The 20,903-nt window shown below is 44.5% G+C and overlaps 2 protein-coding genes across 2 annotated transcripts in view; one reads left to right on the plus strand and one right to left on the minus strand.

Moving 5' to 3' along the window:
- The window catches only part of ATP8B4 (ATPase phospholipid transporting 8B4 (putative)), a 115,165-nt gene that overhangs the window by 35,575 nt on the left and 58,687 nt on the right, over positions 1 to 20,903 (minus strand). The window contains exons 13-16 of the mRNA XM_082198321.1: positions 17,014 to 17,210; positions 14,643 to 14,851; positions 13,239 to 13,270; positions 5,138 to 5,303 (exon numbers count right to left, since the gene is read on the minus strand). Of these exons, the coding sequence (XP_082054447.1) occupies positions 5,138 to 5,303; positions 13,239 to 13,270; positions 14,643 to 14,851; positions 17,014 to 17,210 (604 nt within the window). The remainder of the gene's footprint in view (positions 1 to 5,137; positions 5,304 to 13,238; positions 13,271 to 14,642; positions 14,852 to 17,013; positions 17,211 to 20,903) is intronic.
- LOC309518517 (normal mucosa of esophagus-specific gene 1 protein-like) overlaps positions 1 to 20,903 on the plus strand; it is a 139,044-nt gene that overhangs the window by 10,203 nt on the left and 107,938 nt on the right. The window lies entirely within an intron of this gene.

Genomic DNA, 20,903 nt, shown 5'->3' on the forward strand with positions numbered 1-20,903 from the left:
GACCTGTTCATTAAGCTTTTGTCCTGATCTGTTTGTGCAAAGGTTGAAGGAAGAAATGACTGTTAATGTTGTACAATAGTGTTCTGTGTGGTATGATGCATGGTGCATACGTGACCAAAGTCACAGGGTGATTCTCTACCTCCGTCCAATCAAGCTGTACTGTAATTAATGGGAATTGTGGTCTTTTAATTTAAATTTAGATGCATAGGAGTACAAAGCACAAAAAAGAGTATCTGACTGATATTCAATGTGCAGGAACTAGGACAGTTCCAAACCCCACATGTGGGCGTCTCGCAATGTGGTAAAAAAACCAGGCATGTGTTGCTGCAAGACGCAGAGCAAGATTTTTGAAACCACGCACTCTGATTCTACTGAAGTGATTCAGTAAATAAGCATAAAAAGATATCCTTTTATGGCTGAGAAACTGCATCTGTTGAAAGGTCAGGAGATTTCGTCTGAGATCTCTCCAATAAACAGATAAAAATGAGTAATTTCCTCAGTATCAAAGTTTAGTCATTGTAATATAAAATGTCGTTCTCAAGCATATTCATGTGATGGGCTCGGCAGTAGGGATTAATTCAAGCCAGGGCTCAACCCTGAAACTTATTTTGTTGCCAGGGCTTAATTTAACCTCAGTACATGTCAAATGAAATATAAATGAGTTTTTGTTTCATACAGGGTTTATAATCTGCAGCTCGCCTAGGGTGAGAAGGACATGTTGTCCAGGCGAGCACTCAAGCAGCAAATGGAACGTGTATTCTTCCTGCTAAAAGACAGGGTGAGAGAAGCCAAGGCATGTATAGATGTGATGCATAGAGATGCTGGCAGCACTGAAACAAGGGCATGTACCCACAACTGGATTTCCCTTTCTTTCCAAATCTCAATGTGCTACTGAAATGGGAGGAGTACTAACAGTAGAAGCAGACAGAACAGGGAAGGACAATGGCGTCCTGAACCATTACAAAAGGATGATGGGTTGTTGTGCCCAGTGTATTACTGATTTAAAGTCACTTAGTAGTCCCATGGACTGCAAGATCAAACCTATCCATTCTGAAGGAAATCAGCCCTGAGTGCTCACTGGAAGGACAGATCCTGAAGCTGAGGCTCCAATACTTTGGCCACCTCACGAGAAGAGAAGACTCCCTGGAAAAGACCCTGATGTTGGGAAAGATGGAGGGCACAAGGAGAAGGGGACGACAGAGGACGAGATGGTTGGACAGTGTTCTTGATACTACCAGCATGAGTTTGACCAAACTGCAGGAGGCAGTGGAAGACAGGAGTGCCTGGCATGCTCTGGTCCATGGGGTCACAAAGAGTCGGACACGACTAAATGACTAAACAACAACAGTGGTATACTTGTTGCAATGGCAGAATGTGGTTTCACAAGAGAAAACGAAAGCGCATTCCCAAAGGCTGTTTCACAGCAGATTGCACAAAACAATACGCTGTTGCACAAGGGGGAAACACAAGCACGTTGCGAAAGATTGCACAACAGATTGCACAACAGGAATCAGCTATTGCACAACAGGCTCCCCCAACTCTGTGTCGGATTCTTTTGTTGTGCAATGTTTAAACTCTGTCATCCGCCGGCGCAAGAGCTCTTGCGCTAGTGGGTAGAGAATGTGGGCTGCAATGCAGCCAGAGGCAGGCATGGTGCACATGCAATTACACAATGTAAGACACAGCACAGCAATTTTGGGATTGGATAAGGCCACAACTTCATTGACTACAGATGTCAGATGGTTTGGGTGTAGGCATCAGGTGTGTATCCTGAAATCATGGAATCATAGAATCATAGAGTTGGAAGAGACCACAAGGGCCATCGAGTCCAACCCCCTGCCAAGCAGGAATCACCATCAGAGCACTCCTGACATATGGTTGTCAAGCCTCTGCTTAAAGACCTCCAAAGAAGGAGACTCCACCACACTCCTTGGCAGCAAATTCCACTGTCAAACAGCTCTTACTGTCAGGAAGTTCTTCCTAATGTTTAGCCTGACTAAATCAATTAGCCTGACTGCTGGTTGTTGGTTGAATGGGGTTGACCAAGGTTAAGGGTCACCTTGTGACATGCACCGCATCCAGATAATTCCCATGATCACCAGGAGAGGGTGCTAATAATAATAATAATAATAATAATAATAATAATAATTTATTTATATCCCACCCATCTGACCACAGCGCCACCCGTGTCCCCAAAATGCTGAGGAAAATATACTGGAAAGTGTAAGACCACACACTTTGACACAACATCTTCTAACTTCGCCCAAACAAATAAGAATGAATACTTGCTAAATAGCTGACTTTGCCTAAACGCTCTTGCAAACAAGTCAGGATGAATGATCAACAAACAGGTTGTCTGGAAGCATCCCGTGTAAGTACTGTATCTCCTTCTAACGAATAGGTATCTTACTGTTACCAACTGACATGGAGGCTCAATTATTTTTGGTAATTATTACCATTATTTTGTTACATTTATATCCTGCTTTTGTTCCAAGATGCCCAAGATTGCTTACATGGAAATGTCTCATTTTAGGCCCATGAGCATCATGAATGTGTAGACATTTGAATCCAGGTTTCCTTGGTCTAAGACAGGGGTCAGCAAACTTTTTCAGCAGAGGGCTGGTCCACCATCCCTCAGACCATGTGGTGGGCCAGACAATATTTGGGGGGGGGGGAATATATGAACGAGTTCCTGTGCCCCACAAAAACCCAGAGATGCATTTTAAATAAAAGGACACATTCTACTCATGTAAAAACATGCTGATTCCCGGACCGTCTGCGGGTCAGATTTAGAAGGCAATTGGGCCAGATCCGGCCCCCAGGCTTTAGTTTGCCTATCCATGGTTAAGCCAGGCATGGCCAAACTTGGCCCTCCAGGTGTTTTGGGACTACAACTCCCATCATCCCTAGCTAACAGGACCAGTGGTCAGGGATGATGGGAACTGTAGTCCCAAAACATCTGGAGGGCCAAGTTTGGCCATGCCTGGTCTAAGCGCTACACCATATTGACCATGCTGTATTTTGAAGAGTGAATATAGAGAAGAAATTTGCACCAACCTACCACGGGCAAAATATATGAGTCTGGCCTGCAATGAGTGTTTTTAAAAGAGATCTAACACCAAAGCACTACTACTAGCCAGCACAGCTCATTTATAATGGCTCAGTTTTTTCAAACTCAAAGACCCTGACTTTTGTTGTAGCCAAACATATTCATCAACTTCAATCAACTTCAAATCGGCAAGAAGGCTTTTAACCATGAATGGAAGACTTTGCGCTGTTTGAAGTTAAAAAATCTGCATCCATACAAACCAAAGCAAGACAATTACACATTATGAGATCATGTCTCAAAACAGATACGGGCAATGGGAAGCCAAGACGTGTTGTATCTGAGTTAATCACTAGAGTATGGCCCATTTCTTTCTTGTCAAATCTTGTCATAGCAGCGGACTGCACAATACGATCCAGCCAAAGCAAAATATTCCTTTGTAGGCAGGCTTCAATCACCATCGCCAGCAACAACCCCACAACACATGAAAATATCTCAGCCATATTCAACACCAAATTATGTTAGGGTTTGCTTTGAACTAATGGCTTTAGGCACCAGGCAAAAACATTCATCTTCTTGTCTAATTAAACAATCTATGACCTTTTAAACTGGTGTGTGTGTGTGTGTGTGTGTGTGTGTGTGTTTTCTTTGTTATTATGTTATGCATTTTTTGTGTTTTTATACTGTAAACTGCCCTGTGGTCCTCTAACGAAGGTCTATAAATTTAATGATTAATTTATAATTATTAGTAATGCATTGTGTGGGTTCCGAAAATAATCCGTAACCTTCTTATATTACAGTACCCCACTCTTTTGAGAGTCTCTTTCTCTTCCCCCTTCTTTCTCTGAAATGCTTTTGGGCCACTTGGACCCGGGGTACAGGTTAAGAGCAGATTTGGGGTTTTCATACTGCCTCTTCAACTCCCTTCTCGTTTTTCATTTGAGCTCAGAGGTTCTCAGCACCTGCTGGAGGAAGCCTACTTTTTAGCAGGGTCGCAAAATATTGTGTTCATTCAAGCACAGGCTTCCCCACATTCACTTGGTACCTTCTCTCCATGATGAACGGAGTAGGAGAGGTATGGATTAAGCCAAGAAGCCTGAGGGGAATCCACAACAGAATCCTAGGAGAATCATCTAAGCCAGTGGAGGCTGGGGCCCTTTGAGGCTATTGGAGCAGAAGGCTAGGAGGTGAACATTAGGTGGCGCCAGAGAGCCAACTAATTCTGGTTTCGTTCCATTCTCCTCCTAGCTGAGCTCTACAAAGGTAACACAGAGATATTTATTGGAACAGTGTGGTTTTTGTAGCTGCTGTTGAAGTTGCAAAACAATGAACTATGGGACGGAGCAATGGAGAACTTCTGAAACAACATTGTGATATTAGATCCGCCCAAGGCATGATGGAGAGCAGCAACGGCTGGGAAAATCGCCGAAGAATTGGTGCTTTTGAATTATGGTGCTGGAAGATACTCTTGAGAGTCCCATGGACTGCAAGAAGATCAAACCTAATCCATTCTGAAGGAAATCAGCCTGGAATGCTCACTGGAATAACAGATCCTGAAGCTGAGGCTCCAATACTTTGGCCACCTCAGGAGAAGAGAAGACTCTCTGGAAAAGACCCTGATGTTGGGAAAGATGGAGGGCACAAGGAGAAGGGGAAGACAGAAGACGTGATGGTTGGACAGTGTTCTTGAAGCTACCAACATGAGTTTGACCAAACCGCGGGAGGCAGTGGAAGACAGGAGTGCCTGGCGTGCTCTGGTCCATGGGGTCACGAAGAGTCGGACACAACTAAATGACTAAACAACAACAATACCTCTGAAAAACAGCTGCTGGGGATCAGAAGTGGAATGCTGTTGTGCCCCAGTTCAGCTTGCAAGATTCCCATGGACATTGCGAGAAGACGTTGCAGAACTTGATGGGTCATTAGCCTGATCCAGCCAACTCTTTTTATGTTCAGATTTTATGATAAATATTTATTGTTTTGTTCCTTTTTTGTGGATTGTCTTTACATAACACCGCTTCGAAATCAGAATCACCAAGAGATATACAAATGTCCCAAATAAATTAAAGCATACATATTTATCTAGGTTACCTGGGGTTTTCTCTTCGGACATGACTGTATGGCAGAGAGAAAGCAGCCTAAAGAATTCATGGACTTCTGGGTCTCCCATTGTAATGGATTCAACTAGGCTGTAGTCATAAAAGCGAAATTTTCTGTCTGCTAGCCGATTGAATGAGAAATCCACAGGCGTTTTCTTCTGCGAAAGAAAAGCACATGGGAAAATGGTAAGAAGAAAGTAAGGTTGGGGATCTTTCTTGCAGGAAACTGAAATACCTCAGCATTACAGTGGAACTTGCACAGCAAAATATAAAATAAAATACAGTGGTGCCTCGCAAGACGAAATACTGTATTTTTTGCACCATAACACTCACTTTTTTTCCTCCTAGAAAGTAAGAGGAAATGTCTGTGCGTGTTATGGAGCAAATGCCTATGGGTGGCAGGGGGGCTCTGCGGCAGTCGTGAGCAGAGGATCCATGGTTCCCCTTCCTTCCCTTCTCCGTGGTTACAAAGCATGGATCCACATGGATCCTCAGGATTTTTGCACTGGGCTACTCCAAACTCACTGTCTGTGATCACATGTCTGTGGCCACAGCATGAACCACAAAAATCATATATCCACTATTTCGTTTAGAATATTTTTTTTCTTGTTTTCCTCCTCTAAAAACTACGTGCATGTTATGGTCTGGTGTGTGTTATAGAGCGAAAAATACGGTAAATCCATTCTGTAGGAATGAAAAATCACGGGAGACGAGAGAGGCAGGTGTAACATGAGGCGTCTGTCTGGGCGGACCCCTGAGAGCCTCTTTTATTGAATATTACAAGCATTGCCACAGGTGTGCTTGTCGCTGATTGGTTGATACATAAGCATAAGGTGGGAATTACATGTGAGAGGTGGGGATTACGTGTGATCATTTATCATCGATGGAGTAAAGGCTGGGAATCGAAGCTGGAACTAGACAGGCATGAAGCCTCCTAATTAAATTGTAACTAGAGATTAATATGGCACGAAACAATATAACAATCAAGTTCTGTAGATGTGGTCAGCTAGGCATGGAGAGCAGGTCATGTTGTTTTCCATGCGCTTAGGATGACTGAACAAGGAAAAGAATGTCCTGGTGTTTGGAACAGTTTTGTACAGTTTGTGCAAAAGCAGGGAAAAGATTATAAGCAAGACTTTCTAGAATGCAAGAGAAAAGGTGCAAGGCTTCCCCAAAATGCAGCAAGTATGGGCAGAAGGAAAACTTCCCTTTACCATTCCGCAAGTCTCTTCGTCTAGCGGTTTTTTCATCTTGCGAAGCAACCCTATTAGCGGCTTAGCGGATTAGTGCTATTAGCGGTTTAGCGGCTATTAAAGGCTTAGCGGCTATTAAAGGATTAGCGGATTAGCGGCTAAAAGGCTATTAGCGGCTTATCAGCTTAGAAAAAAGGGGGAAGCAGAAAAAAATCGGAACACTTGCAAGACGTTTTCGTCTTGCAAAGCAAGCCCATAGGGAAAATCATCTTGCGAAGCAGCTCAAAAACAGAAAACCCTTTCGTCTAGCGGGTTTTCCGTCTTGTGAGGCATTCGTCTTGCGGGGCACCACTGTATCTAGGGATGCTGATCAACCAAGTCCTGATCAGAGTGAAGCTACCTTTTTGGCAGGTGTCACTGATGGGGCATGCAAGCAAGTAGAGTCCCAGCAACTGTAAAACACTTTAAGTGGGGCTGCCATTGTATCTGGTCTGGAAGCTGCAATAAGTGCAGAATGCAAAGGCCAGACTGCTCAAAGGAGCGCATTACTAGTAACATGTCACTCCACTGCTGAGAGAGCAGCACTAGTTGTTAGAATTCCTGCTCCATGATTGCAGTCATGGGATTTTGGTCTATCACAGTGATGGAGTGATGGAGACAGGATGTTTGTGTTACTGTGTTCCGTGAAGTGGGACTATTGTTCCCTCACTGCGAGAAGCCAAGTTACAGGGAACCAGGCAGAGGGCCTTCTCGGTAGTGGCGCCTTCCCTGTGGAACACCCTCCCACCAGATGTCAAAGAGAACAACAACTACCAGGCTTTTATAAGACATCTGAAGGCAGCCCTGTTTCGGGAAGCTTTTAATGTTTGATGTATTATAGTATTTTAATATCCTTTTGGAAGCTGCCCAGAGTGGCTGGGGAAGCCCAGCCAGATGGGCGGGGTATAAATATATTATTATTATTATTATTATTATTATTATTATTATTATTATTCTCTTTGCTGTCTGATGCTAGAGAGAGAGGGAGCCATGTTGCAGTGCTCCGTGTGTGTTTATATGTAAATAAAGTAGATTAGCCAAAATGCTGAGTTCCTGAGGTCTGTCACGCAAGCTGTGAAGACTCTGTAGATCCCTAAGTGTGCACATGTCTGTTGGCATTGGTCACTGTGATGTTCGGGCTGAAGAAAGCTAATAAAGCTCCCGAACGATCGACCAGGAAGGAGAGAACATGCCGGTTGGGCAAGTGTCTCTGCCAGGGTCCTACTAGAGTGTAGGACGAGATCCTGAAACTAGTTGCCCATTTGCTATGAGGTCAGGTTCAATGTTCTTCTGTTAATTCCCAAAGTCCTGTGCACAGAGTAGCTTAAGGAGCACCTGATTCCTTATGCTCCACCTCAATAGGTAAAAAGGTAAAGGACCCCTGGACAGTTAAGTCCAGTCAAAGGTGACTAGGGGGTTGCGGCGCTTAAGTCGCTTTCAGGCCGAGGGAGCCAGCGTTTGTCCACAGACAATTGAGTTGAATTTTGATTTGCCAAGAGTCCTTAAAGGTAAAGGTAAAGGTACCCCTGCCCGAACGGGCCAGTCTTGACAGACTCTGGGGTTTGTGCGCCCATCTCACTCAAGAGGCCGGGGGCCAGCGCTGTCCGGAGACACTTCCGGGTCACGTGGCCAGCGTGACAAAGCTGCATCTGGCGAGCCAGTGCAGCACACGGAACGCCGTTTACCTTCCCGCTGGTAAGCGGTACCTATTTATCTACTTGCACCCGGGGGTGCTTTCGAACTGCTAGGTTGGCAGGCGCTGGGACCGAGCAGCGGGAGCGCACCCCGCCGCGGGGATTCGAACCGCCGACCTTTCGATCGGCGAGCCCTAGGCGCTGAGGCTTTTACCCACAGCGCCACCCGCGTCCCATCCTTAAAGGTAAAGGTAAAGGTACCCCTGCCCGAACGGGCCAGTCTTGACAGACTCTGGGGTTTGTGCGCCCATCTCACATCTATAGGCCGGGGGCCAGCGCTGTCCGGAGACACTTCCGGGTCACGTGGCCAGCGTGACAAAGCTGCATCTGCATTTCAGGCCGAGGGAGCCAGCGTTTGTCCACAGACAATTGAGTTGAATTTTGATTTGCCAAGAGTCCTTAGCAATCCTCTAAAGCAGGGGTCAGCAAACTTTTTCAGCAGGGGGCCAGTCCACTGTCCCTCAGACCTTGTGGGGGGGCCAGACTATATTTTTTTGGGGGGGGATGAACAAATTCCTATGCCCCACAAATAACCCTAAGATGTATTTTAAATAAAAGGACACATTCTACTCATGTAAAAACACGCTGATTCCCGGACAGTCCGCAGGCCGGATTTAGAAGGCAATTGGGCCAGATCTAGCCCTCGGCCTTAGTTTACCTACCCATGCTCTAGAGTCTAAACTAAAGCAAGGGTGAGGAACCCTTTCGGTTAAGAATCAGCCAAATTGAACACATTGGGAGGGGCAATTAATTGATACTATAATAACATTAAGGTAAAGGTAAAGGGACCCCTGACCATTAGGTCCAGTCGTGACTGACTGGGGTTGCGGTACTCATCTCGCTTTATTGGCCAAGGGAGCCGGCGTGCAGCTTCCGGGTCATGTGGCCAGCATGACTAAGCCACCTCTGGTGAACCAGAGCAGCGCATGGAAACACTATTTACCTTCCTGCCGGAGCGGTACCTATTTCTCTACTTGCACTTTGATGTGCTCTCGAACTGCTAGGTTGGCAGGAGCAGGGACTGAGCAATGACATTAGATGTAGGTAAAAAAAGGTAAAGGGCCCCTGGATGGTCGAGTCCAGTCAAAGGCGACTATGAGGCGCGGTGCTCATCTCGCTTTTCAGGCTGAGGGAGCCAGTGTTTGTCCACAGACAGCTTTCCGGGTCATGTGGCCAGCAGGACTAAACCGCTTCTGGCGCAACAGAACACCGTGACAGAAGCCAGAGCACACGGAAACACTGTTTACCTTCCTGCCACTGCATACCTATTTCTCTGCCTGCACTGGTATGCTTTCAAACTGCTAGGTTGGCAGGAGCTGGGACAGAGCAATGGGAGCTCACTCTATCGCGGGGATTCAAACGGTCGACCTTCCGATCGGCAAGCTCAAGAAGCTCAGTGGTTTAGACCACAGTGCCACCCAAGTCCACCTCAGTAACAGAGATGGGGCATTTCTCATGGTTCCCCCACTTGCCCCCGAGATTAATTTGCCTTTCACTGGGTACTTTCACGTGGCAAGCCCTTCCTTCTTTCAGAAGTCTTCAGAAAACTGTACTGTTTAAACAGGCCTTCACAAGATGAAATTCTCTGTTTAACCAGCCAAATTGAACACATTGGGAGGGGCAATTAATTGATACTATAATAACATTAAGGTAAAGGTAAAGGGTGTTTCCAATTATGTTTTATGGATATTTATGGATTGGTTTATTACATTTTTGCAGGTTATAAACCACCTTACTATAATTTATTAAAGTGGTTTTAAAAACCAAAACTAAACATTAAATAAACAAATAAAATAAACGGAGAAAGTGGGTTGTTGCTACTGGGCCTGCACAGGAGAATAACCTGCCCTGGCAGGGGATGATTAGTAGTAGAGCAGGTCAGAAGAGTAAATCAAACAGAGAACAAAGGCTAGCTATGAAAATGGATTAAAATTAATAGAAGGATGAGAAGGTGATTAAAGAAGAAGAATGAAGTAGCCACATCAGGAAGAGATGGACATATATTTGTAATAGGAGTGGGAAACCTAATTACCTTTTAAAAAATGTATTAAATTTAAATAATTTGGATTGATTTGTTAAAATTTGGAGAATTAATAAAAATTAATAATAAAAAGAACAGTAAATCATACAGAGATGCAGCAGGAAGACTCATACACGTTACTGAGTAGCATTGCACACCAGCAGTTCTTTCCCAGCACAGTTTGGAAATGACTGAGTAAGCAACTGAAAAATTACAGTAATTTTGCAAGAAGCAAACAAGACTTGGGAGTTTTTCTTTCCCCTGTGTCTACAAATCCAGGAAAACTAATCATGGGTGATGTGGCCGGCTGCAGAGTCTTGGCATCTGCGTTGTTGCACTTCACTCGATGAAAAAGATCAAGTGTTTGTTATTGTCTTGCCTTTTAGCATTTAGCCTGAAAGCCTGTACAAATTGCATCAGCAGTGACAACTTATTCCATTGGCCCTAGAAGTGTACAAGTCTCTTCTACTTGGCAGTTTTCACCCTGGATGTTGAGGGGGAAAGGTTACCCTGGGAGCATATCTTTTACAGTAAGTTTCATCAGAGAAACGAAACTCCCATGGAATTTCTAGTTATTGTTCCCAATAATGTTTATCATCTGCTTTCCATCGGCATCTGGTCTGCCACTTTGAGAACAGGATGGTGGGCAAGCCAGGCCATTCACCTGAGCCCAAACATCTTGTGTTCCCATAAAGTGAGCAGGATGCGGGAAAAGAGCTTTGAATAGTGGCGACTGGTGGGTTCAGGGAGTTACGTAGGCGGGTTTTACTCCTGTCCTCCACCCTAAATCTATTCACGTCAGTTTATTGTTCCCTATTGTGGGGTGTAACCAGTGCTTTTTTCTGGGGGTACGCAGAATCTAATGGGAGAAGAAACTAATTTTTTAAAAAAAATTAGTTTCTTCTCTAGCACAGGGAATCATCAGTTCCATTGAATAGCACAGTGAATCGTCAGTTCCCCCCGATGGCGGCCTCATTTCCTTTCCCAGTGTTTCCTGAGTCTCAGACAGACGCAAGCATTTCAGGGGTCAGCAAACTTTTTCAGCAGGGGGCCAGTCCACTGTCCCTCAGACCTTGTGGGGGACCAGACTATATTTTGAAAGAAAAATAAATGAACGAATTCCTATGCCCCACAAATAGCCCAGAGATGCATTTTAAATAAAAGGACACATTCTACTCATATAAAAACACCAGGCAGGCCCCACAAATAACCCAGAGATGCATTTTAAATAAAAGGATACATTCTACTCATGTAAAAACAAGCTGATTCCCGGACCGTCCGCGGGCCGGATTTAGAAGGCGATTGGGCCGGATCTGGCCCCTGGGCCTTAGTTTGCCTACCCATGATTTAATGTGTCAAAATGAGAGCACCTCTAAACATTTTTTTAAAGAAAAAGAGCACCGGATGCAACATCACTCAAGCAGTCAAATACAACATTTCCTGTTTGCCCAGAGTGGACACACAGGGGAATGTTGCTCCAGCCAAGTGGACTTCCTGTCACACCTGGTCTGGCACATCCTCCCCCTCCATGTGACCAGGTAGATGGGCATGACCCTCGTAGACCCTATGTCCCACTTTCTTATCTTGATGCCTTTTGCTGTGTGCTGGCTCTCAGCCAGCAGCACATGGGCGCATCCCTCACAAGAGGATGAACCCACACCTTTCTCTTCAACTGTAACTAAAAGTTAAACCTTGCCTTCAGGATCCTACTGTGAACTGAATGCAAGTAAACCTTATCATTACTTTTAAGATTGTTGTGTCATCATTGTTTTTAAGAGGGAACTAAAGGGGATTTAGGGACGCGGGTGGCACTGTGGGTTAAACCACAGAGCCTAGGACTTGCCAGTCAGAAGGTCGGCGGTTCGAATCCCCGCGGCGGGGTGAGCTCCCGTTGCTTGGTCCCTGCTCCTGCCCACCTAGCAGTTTGAAAGCACGTCAAAGTGCAAGTAGATAAATAGGTACTGCTCCAGCGGGAAGGTAAACAGTGTTTTAGTGCGCTGCTCTGGTTCACCAGAAGCGGCTTAGTCATGCTGGCCACATGACCTGGAAGCTGTACGCCGGCTCCCTCAGCCAATAAAATGAGACGAGCACCGTAACCCCAGAGCCGGCCACGACTGGACCTAATGGTCAGGGGTCCCTTTACCTTTACCTAAATAGGATTTACCAGGAACAATCCAATCTGGACAAGCCAGACTGGACTGCTTAACTCAAATGGTTCTAAAGGAATCCATCAACTAGCTTCTTGCTATGTAGAAGGGAATGTACTCTGCTACTATAGCTCACTAGCGTGAGTAAGGAAGGATAATATTTAATCAATATATCCTCTCCTACTATCCTCAACATTCCCACACCTATGAGGGAAGGTTGAAGGAACTGGGTATGTTTAACCTGAAAAAAGATAAGGAGATTGATTCAAGCACTCTTCAAGTCCCTGAAGGGGGTCATGCATAGAAAAGACCAAATATTTTTTTTCTGTTGGTCCAACTACATCTAATGGACTTATAAAAAGGTAGATTTCTATTGAACATTAAGAGAAACATTGTGATGGTAAGAGTAGTTTGACATTGGAACAAAATAGCTGGGAAGGTGGTGAGCTCTACCTAGGGATAAGGGAGAAATCTGACCTAGTTCACAATTAAGGGCAAATATACCTAATTTACCGTTTCTGAAAAAAATAGGAGGACCAAAACACAAGCACCATTCGAAATTTGCACTTCTCTGAGTTTTGCAATGCAGTTCTCCAGTCAAGTAATGTGTGCAAAATGTATATATTGTACTAGGGCAAATTGTCCATAAAAATGCATTATATTTGTGAAAAGAACATACGAAGATGCATTATTTTAGGGGAATTTTCTGTGCAAAAATGTGTTTATTAAGTGGAAGTGCATACAAAAAGAGAGGGTTTTAAAATCATATTGGGATGCAGCAGGGGAAACAGGGAGAGAAACGGAAGTTGGTGCTTTAGGAACAAAAAATACAAAGCCTTGACTTTTCTATATTAGGGCAACTGTTTCTGGTGTTGCTCGGATGGAAATGAAAGTTCAGTTTTACTATACCATTTAAGTAACTAGCAAAATAATATTTTACTTGCTCTTTTCACAAATCAGCAAAATTCCACAAGGCAAATAAAATACTGTACCACTGTACCTCATCGATTAGTGTTTTCTGGCCCACTTCACCTGAAAAAAAAAAATTAAATTAGCAAAAGCCAGAGAACATTCAATTTAAGTTCAAAAAGTGTCCCAACTAAAAGCCCAACCCTAGTCACGTCTACTGAGAAGTAAGTCTCCTTTAATTCAACAGGGTCTGCTCTCAGGTTAATGAGGTTAGGGTTGCACCTAAGGCTGCAGTCCTGTGTGTACTTATTTGGAGGTGAGATCCATTAAACCAAATGGGACTTACTTCTGAGTATAAATGTATAGGATTGCACTGTGAATAGCTTTCTTTTGGGGGGCAGGTTTCAGGAGGGTGATGATGATGATGATGATGATGATGATGATGATGAATACCCTGCCCTCCCCAGCCAAGGCCAGGCTCAGGGCGGCTAACAAGCAATAATAAAAACAAGTTGAATGAATATAACTTAAAAACAAGATTAAAATACAACATTAAAATATTGAAACATTAAAATATTAATGTAAAATATTACAAGACAGAATCAAGCACCTCATCACACACAAAGCTTCAAGATCAAAGTTGCACATTCAAAAAAATTGCCCTCAGACTAGTACTAGATTATTGATAAATCCCCAATAAAGTGGCAGCTGCCAATACTTTGATGGTCTTGTCATTAAGCCCCCTTTTGGCAGCTGAAAAAACTGTCCCTGTTGTGAACTACTTTATATAAAACAGGGGTCTGCAACCCGCGGCTCCGGAGCCACATGTGGCTCTTTTACACCTTTGCCGCGGCTCCGGGGCGGATACTAGCGAGGGGAGGAGGCAAATTGTGCGCCCCGACACTCCTCACTGTGGTGGGCGCTGTACTGGCTGTGACGTCGCATGGGGGCGGTGCGTGCGTTAGTCACCTTCCCGCCCGCTGTCAGATCGGACATTAAGGTAAGAAACCATATATGCAGTGTTATATTTGTTTTAAATGTCGCAATGGTTTTGCGGCTCCCAGGTTTTTTTTCTTCGGAAACGGGTCCAAGTGGCTCTTTTTGTCTTAAAGGTTGCAGACCCCTGATATAAAACAACCCTGCATTGGGTATTAGGGCAATAATACAAGCCAGCAGGAGGCATACCAATGATCTTTCCCCATTTTTATTTAAGATATGCTTTCTTTTCATAAGCCTTTTTCCAATTGAAAGTTTGTCCAGAAATTTTATATTTTAACCCTTAAATTTCATTAAAATTTGATTCAAATGTCATTTATTACTGTTACACCATATGAACCCTTTGCACAAGTGTTTGTGAAACAGCACTGGTGATTATTTCACCCTTCCATTTGTGGTCTTTGGATCAAACTCAAAGTAATCTCAATAATACGAGCCTGAATTTAATGGAAATGCCATTAAAACGAAAAGTTGCCAGAATCAGGAAACAGTAACTTACCATATACTTTCCCATTAATAGAGCACTTATTAAAAGTCATTATGTTTTGAGTGAGGGTCCCTGTTTTGTCTGAAAAAATGTATTCAATCTGCCCCAGTTCTTCGCTGAGAGTTGTGGTCCGAACTTCAGCGGGTGTGTTTTCTTTGGAAGAATACATTTTATTATCCCAGTTGACAAAGTAGCTATGTCCAAGCCGAATCACTTCCACACTTTGAAAGCAATGCAGACAGAAAGCGCTGTTCAGGAGGTTACAAAACTTACGCAAACACAAAAACAGGTCAAGCAAGCAGTTGATTTCTATCATCCCTAAAACTGAAGTGCTTTTGGTGTGGAGTTTTTAACCGACAGCTATTTGTTGGACAGATGTTATTTTATTCTGTTTTATTGTAATCCTGTGGTTTGTTGCTCGTTTGCGGCCCTGAACATCTAAATAAAAAAACAGGGTAAAAATAATCTACTGTGTCTTTTGGAAAGTTGTTTGTCTGCTTATTGTGTGATTTGAACACTTCATTGCTGAGACCTAGCATGTTTAGATACAACGGGGTAACATTTTGAATCAAGCTGGTGAACTGGACCAAAACTGCACTCATTTTAAGCACTTGTTAAAATTTGCACACCTTGCCAACAGAGGTCCGTATAGTAAAAGCTATGGTTTTCCCAGTAGTGATGTATGGAAGTGAGAGCTGGACCATAAAGAAGGCTGATCGCCGAAGAATTGATGCTTTTGAATTATGGTGCTGGAGGAGACTCTTGAGAGTCCCATGGACTGCAAGAAGATCAAACCTCTCCATTCTGAAGGAAATCAGCTCTGAGTGCTCACTGGAAGGACAGATCCTGAAGCTGAGGCTCCAAGACTTTGGCCACCAAAGGACGAGATGTTTGGATAGTGTTCTCGAAGCTACCAGCATGAGTTTGACTAAACTGTGGGAGGCAGTGGAAGACAGGAGTTCCTGGCGTGCTCTGGTCCATGGGGTCACGAAGAGTCGGACACGACTAAACAACAACAAAATCTGCTCTGACTTTTTGGGATTCTTTTTTGAATTTCCGAGCAACATCAGGTACAGGACTGCTAGCAATTAATAAATAAACCCTTAAGCACTGCCGAGGTATTACATTTCAACTAGCCAGAAATGGAATAAAATTAGGAGGTTCAGTGTAGCACTTGATATGCCATGTTAACTGGCAACACCCTTCTTTTTGGTCCAGATCCTTCTATATCCACATAGTTGCTTCAAAATAGCCTATTCTGACAACACCCACAGCAATTTGTGGTGGGGATTACTGATGCCAAACACCGTTGCAGGAAGCGGCATTATTCACTGTTTGACATTTTCAGAGTTTGAACAGGCAAAAAAGGGGGAGAAACTTATACGGGGTTTATTCTGCCATGCAGCTGATTTTAAAAGTCAACTGTAATATAAAACAAACATAACGTTGCGCTAGATATTATAATCTGGCAATTCTAACTAACAAGATGCCGTTGCTCATGAGTCAATATCAGATGAATAAGCAATAATTTCGGTAAACCCATTATTATTGTCCCAGTTACACAGACCTCAAGGTAAAACAGAATTCAAACTTCAATGAATTCTGGGGGGTGGAGTGGGGAATGTTCTTATGCCAAATAAGATGGGAAGATGTGCTTCATCACTTATTAAGAACATACACTGGTATTCCTGGTACCCCGCTGTGTCATCCAGAATGCAGGATTACGCTTTTGGTTAGTATGAGATGATACAAGTTTTTTTCAAGATTCAGTTCTCTTCTTGATATCTCGAGAAGTTAAATCTTTTGAGCGGGGCATCAATGCATCTTATTTCACCCTTATAAATATATTCATATGAAGGCAAAGCTAAAGGACCCCTGGACGGTTAGGTCCAGTCAAAGGCGACTCTGAGGTTGCGGCGGTCATCTCGCTTTCAGGCTGTGGGAGCTGGTGTTTGTCCACAGACAGCTTTCCGGGTCATGTGGCCAGCAGGACTAAACCGGTTGTGGCGCAACAGAACACCATGATGGAAGCCAGAGCGCACGGAAACACCATTTACCTTCCCACCACAGCAGTACCTATTTATCTACTTGTACCGGTATGCTTTCGAACTGCTAGGTTGGCAGGAGCTAGGACAGAGCAATGGGAGCTAACTCTGTCATGGGGATTCACACTGCCGACCTTCCGATCGGCAAGCACAAGAGGCTCAGTGGTTTAGACCCACGTCTAACAGAGATGGGGCATTTCTCGTGGTTCCCCCACTTGCCCTGGAGGTTAATTTGCCCTTCACTGGATACTTTCATGTGGCAAGCCCCTCCACACCTAACGGTCAGGGGTCCCTTTACCTTTACCTTATACATCATGCAACAGAATCTGACATCTTACCTTACATATAAGGAAATGGGCACAACCGAATTTAGTATGATAACGTATGACCAAAATGTCAGAAATCCTGAAAATATAGGACTTTTCACCACTGCACTCCAAGACAGGTAAATTCTGAAATGGATTCCAATCTGATGTTCCCAAATTGAATTTCCTATTGCCAGAATGATTCCCATGAACACCAATAGTCCAAAGATCTGAAATCAGAGCAATAAAGGAAGTTAGATTAGTTCCCATTCATCTCTCAACACTACTGTTTTGCCTCGAATGTATATGTGCAGTACTTGGATACAAAATCACCTTTCTGCATTGTGCGTGCATGACTATGAACAGTGCTATCACCAGCATGGTGTAGTGGTTAAGAGCGGTGGACTCATAATCTGGTGAACCAGGTTCGCTTCCCCGCTCCTCCACATGCAGCTGCTAGTCACACTTCTCTGAAGTCTCTCAGCCTCACTCACCTCACAGAGTGTTTGTTGTGGGGGAGGAAGGGAAAGGAGAACGTTAGCCGCTTTGAGACTCCTTCGGGTAGTGATAAAGCGGAATATCAAATCCAAACTACTACTCCTCCTCTAAGCTTAACAGAGCTTCAGAACAATATGATTGCATTATAAACATTCTTATAAGCGTTATAAAAAAAGGCTACTTTTCCCTTATGGGGTATTCCAGATCTCATATCTCATATAGAGTCCTTAAGTGGGTTCCCTATCGGTAGGAGAAAATAACAGAGGCCAGCCAGAGAATATTGAGAAGCAAAGCGGCTAGTAAGCCTGATCTTTATTCAAGGAACTGTTGCAACAGGGTCCCCACATGCAGGAGGGAGAAGAATCCTGAACAATGGTGCGCAAGCCCCTATATAGACTTTTGAAATTGCCCACCCTGTAGCCCAAGACCACCCCCCAAAACATCATATGTACATCACAGAAGGAGGTGGTCTCCAGCAAAAATCCTGCCTGCCAGGATACCTGATAATGGTCACTGATTGCTTTACCTGGGCAGCCTGGCCATTCTTTTGTGATGGTAAAGCCACTCCCCTTCCCAGAGGGGTGGAGTTGTGGCATCCGGGACCTCACTGTGACCTGGCATGGGGCAGAGGGATGCCGCACACGGCATTAGGACTCCCTGCCATCTCACACACCCCAGCTGACCAATTGGGTTTGCCGGGGTGCATGACTGATGCTGTTTAAATTGTGGCGTGGCTGGGGGGGAGCGACCTCTATTCGCCTTTTTGTCGGATTGATATAAATATGTGCAGTAAGAAATAATTAAGGGGAGGATAAGGAAAAAATTATAAATATACTTGAATTGGATATGCAGTAACAAAAAGATATGAAATAAAAAAACCGCAGAAGGGAGGGGGGAGTCGGGGGGAAGGTAAATTAGATTTGTAGAGACTTTGTTTTTCTGGCTAAAATGTTGGTAAAAGTTGAAAATAAAAAATAAAATTATTATTGAAAAAAATGGGTCTTGGGAGACATAGGGTATGTCCAGACTGTTACTATCTTCTGTGGGATTCAGTCACATCCCACACATTCAATCAAATTCAGGCTTTGCAATTAAAGCTGATTTAGGAATTCGTACAGAGCAAATTCACTTCCCCAAAGGACTGGACTTCAAATGATAAGGAAAGTGACAGAAAAATGCAGTGGAAAGTGTGGAACAGGCAAAGTGATTTAACCTCTTTGCAACAAATTGAGAAGAATATTCATTAAATAGCAGGTGCCGTCTAATCTCTCCACAAACAAGGTAAAGGTAAAGGGACCCCTGACCGTTAGGTCCAGTCGTGGCCGACTCTGGGGTTGCGGCGCTCATCTCGCTTTACTGGCCAAGGGAGCCTGCGTAAAGCTTCCAGGTCATGTGGTCAGCATGACTAAGCCACTTCTGGCGAACCAAAGCAGCGCACGGAAATGCCGTTTACCTTCCCACCACCTATTTATCTACTTGCACTTTGACATGCTTTCGAACTGCTAGGTTGGCAGGAGCAGAGACCAAGCAACGGGAGCTCACCCCGTCGCAGGGATTCGAACCGCCGACCTTCTGATCGGCAAGTCCTAGGCTCTGTGGTTTAACCCACAGCGCCACCCACATCTCCCACTGTTCTATAGACACCTACAAAAGCCTTCAGCAACCTGGCACCCTTCAGCTGCGGTCCAAAAGAAGGAGCCTCCCCTCGCCGTTTTTTGCACAGTGTTCCAATGCCAGGCAGGAGAATTAAAGTCGCTGAGTTCTCTGCTCCGAATAGAAGCTTTCCCACTCTTTCTGTTACCGGTTCCTTATATGGGATTGGCACTACATATTCCCTGTGCTTGCCAGAATGTTCTGGGATACATTCCTAAGACAAACTGTCTCCTTATATTCCCTCTGGGGTGATGCAACGCTTTGCAGCCACCTACTAAAGGCATGGGCCTTGTGGCAGATCTCGGTCCATGGCACAGATTTCTGAATTTGGCCCGACATCTGTGTAATCCTATATTAAGCAAATATGTCAAACGCTGGCAAAACAACGACCGCACACCACCCAACTTTCTATTGTTTTAGTAGCTAATTAAAAACCACAGCCGGTACTTATTGCAAATATTCTTACCAATGTCTGGTTCAAGTTGCATTTTTCTAACTTTATTGATTGGACTAATGGTCTGGAAAGTTTGCAGATAGCTCTGAAAATGCAAGGTGAATTTCTTTTTGCCCAACCAGGACATATTTTGCTTTCCCTCTCATTAAGAATTCTCGCTACATACAATGCCCTATTTCTCAATTCGATTTGCATGAAAGTTTGCAATGTTCCACGGTCTCGTTTCACCCCACCCCCACCGTCTTGCCCCCGCAAAAGCATGCAGAGGGTGGCTTTCAATTGAAGAGAAGTCCAGTGGTACCTTGGTTCCCAAATGGCTTAGTTGTTGAAGAAATCGGCTCCCGAAAGCCGCAAACCCAGAAGCTCCTGCAGCCAATTGGAAGCTACACCTTGGTTTTCGAACGGTTTTGGGAGTCGAATGGCCTCCCTGAATGGATTAAGTTCAAGAACCAAGGTACCACTGTACAGTCATACCTCGGGTTAAATATGCTTCAGGTTGAGTGCTTTCAGGTTACACTCCACGACAACCCCGAAGTAACAGAACATGTTACATCTGGATTTTGCCATTCGTGCATGCGCAGACACTCAAAATGACATCACGCGCATGCGCAGATGTGGTGAATCGCGACCCATGCATGCGCAGACGTGGGTTGCGTTCGCTTCAGGATGTGAATGGGGCTCCGGAACGGATCCCGTTCGCATGCAGAGGTACCACTGTATTAGAGCTGCCATTTTGGGGTTACAATTCCTATTCATTGCAACAGTGCTGCTGTGAATGTGGAAACCATGGCTGCAAAGAAGCAGTAGTTATTTATGAATATATTAGCTCATATGAGGGTTTTTTTGGGGGGTATCAGTTGACGCTGGTATCATGGGACGGGGGTGGCACTGTTGGTTAAACCGCAGAGCCTAGGGCTTGCCGATCAGAAGGTCGGCGGTTCGAATCCCTGCGACGGGGTGAGCTCCCGTTGCTCAGTCCCTGCTCCTGCCAACCTAGCAGTTCGAAAGCACATCAAAGTACAAGTAGATAAATAGGTACCACTCTGGCGGAAAGGTAAACGGCATTTCTGTGTCATGCTGGCCACATGACCCGGATACTGTACACCCTCGGCCAATAAAGCGAGATGAGTGCCGCAACCCCAGAGTTGGCCACGACTGGACCTAATGGTCAGGGGTCCCTTTACCTTTACCTATCAGTTGACAACATTAACCCAGCCATATGGGAATCCCTTGCAGATGGCGGTAGCACCTGGAGACAATCCACAGCAGTGATTATAGAAGGAATGACCACTGGGAAGAGAGCAGAGAGAAGATACGC

This window comes from Podarcis vaucheri, assembly GCF_965113315.1.
Source record: "Podarcis vaucheri genome assembly, chromosome: 14".
NCBI classification, from domain to species: Eukaryota; Metazoa; Chordata; class Lepidosauria; order Squamata; family Lacertidae; genus Podarcis; species Podarcis vaucheri.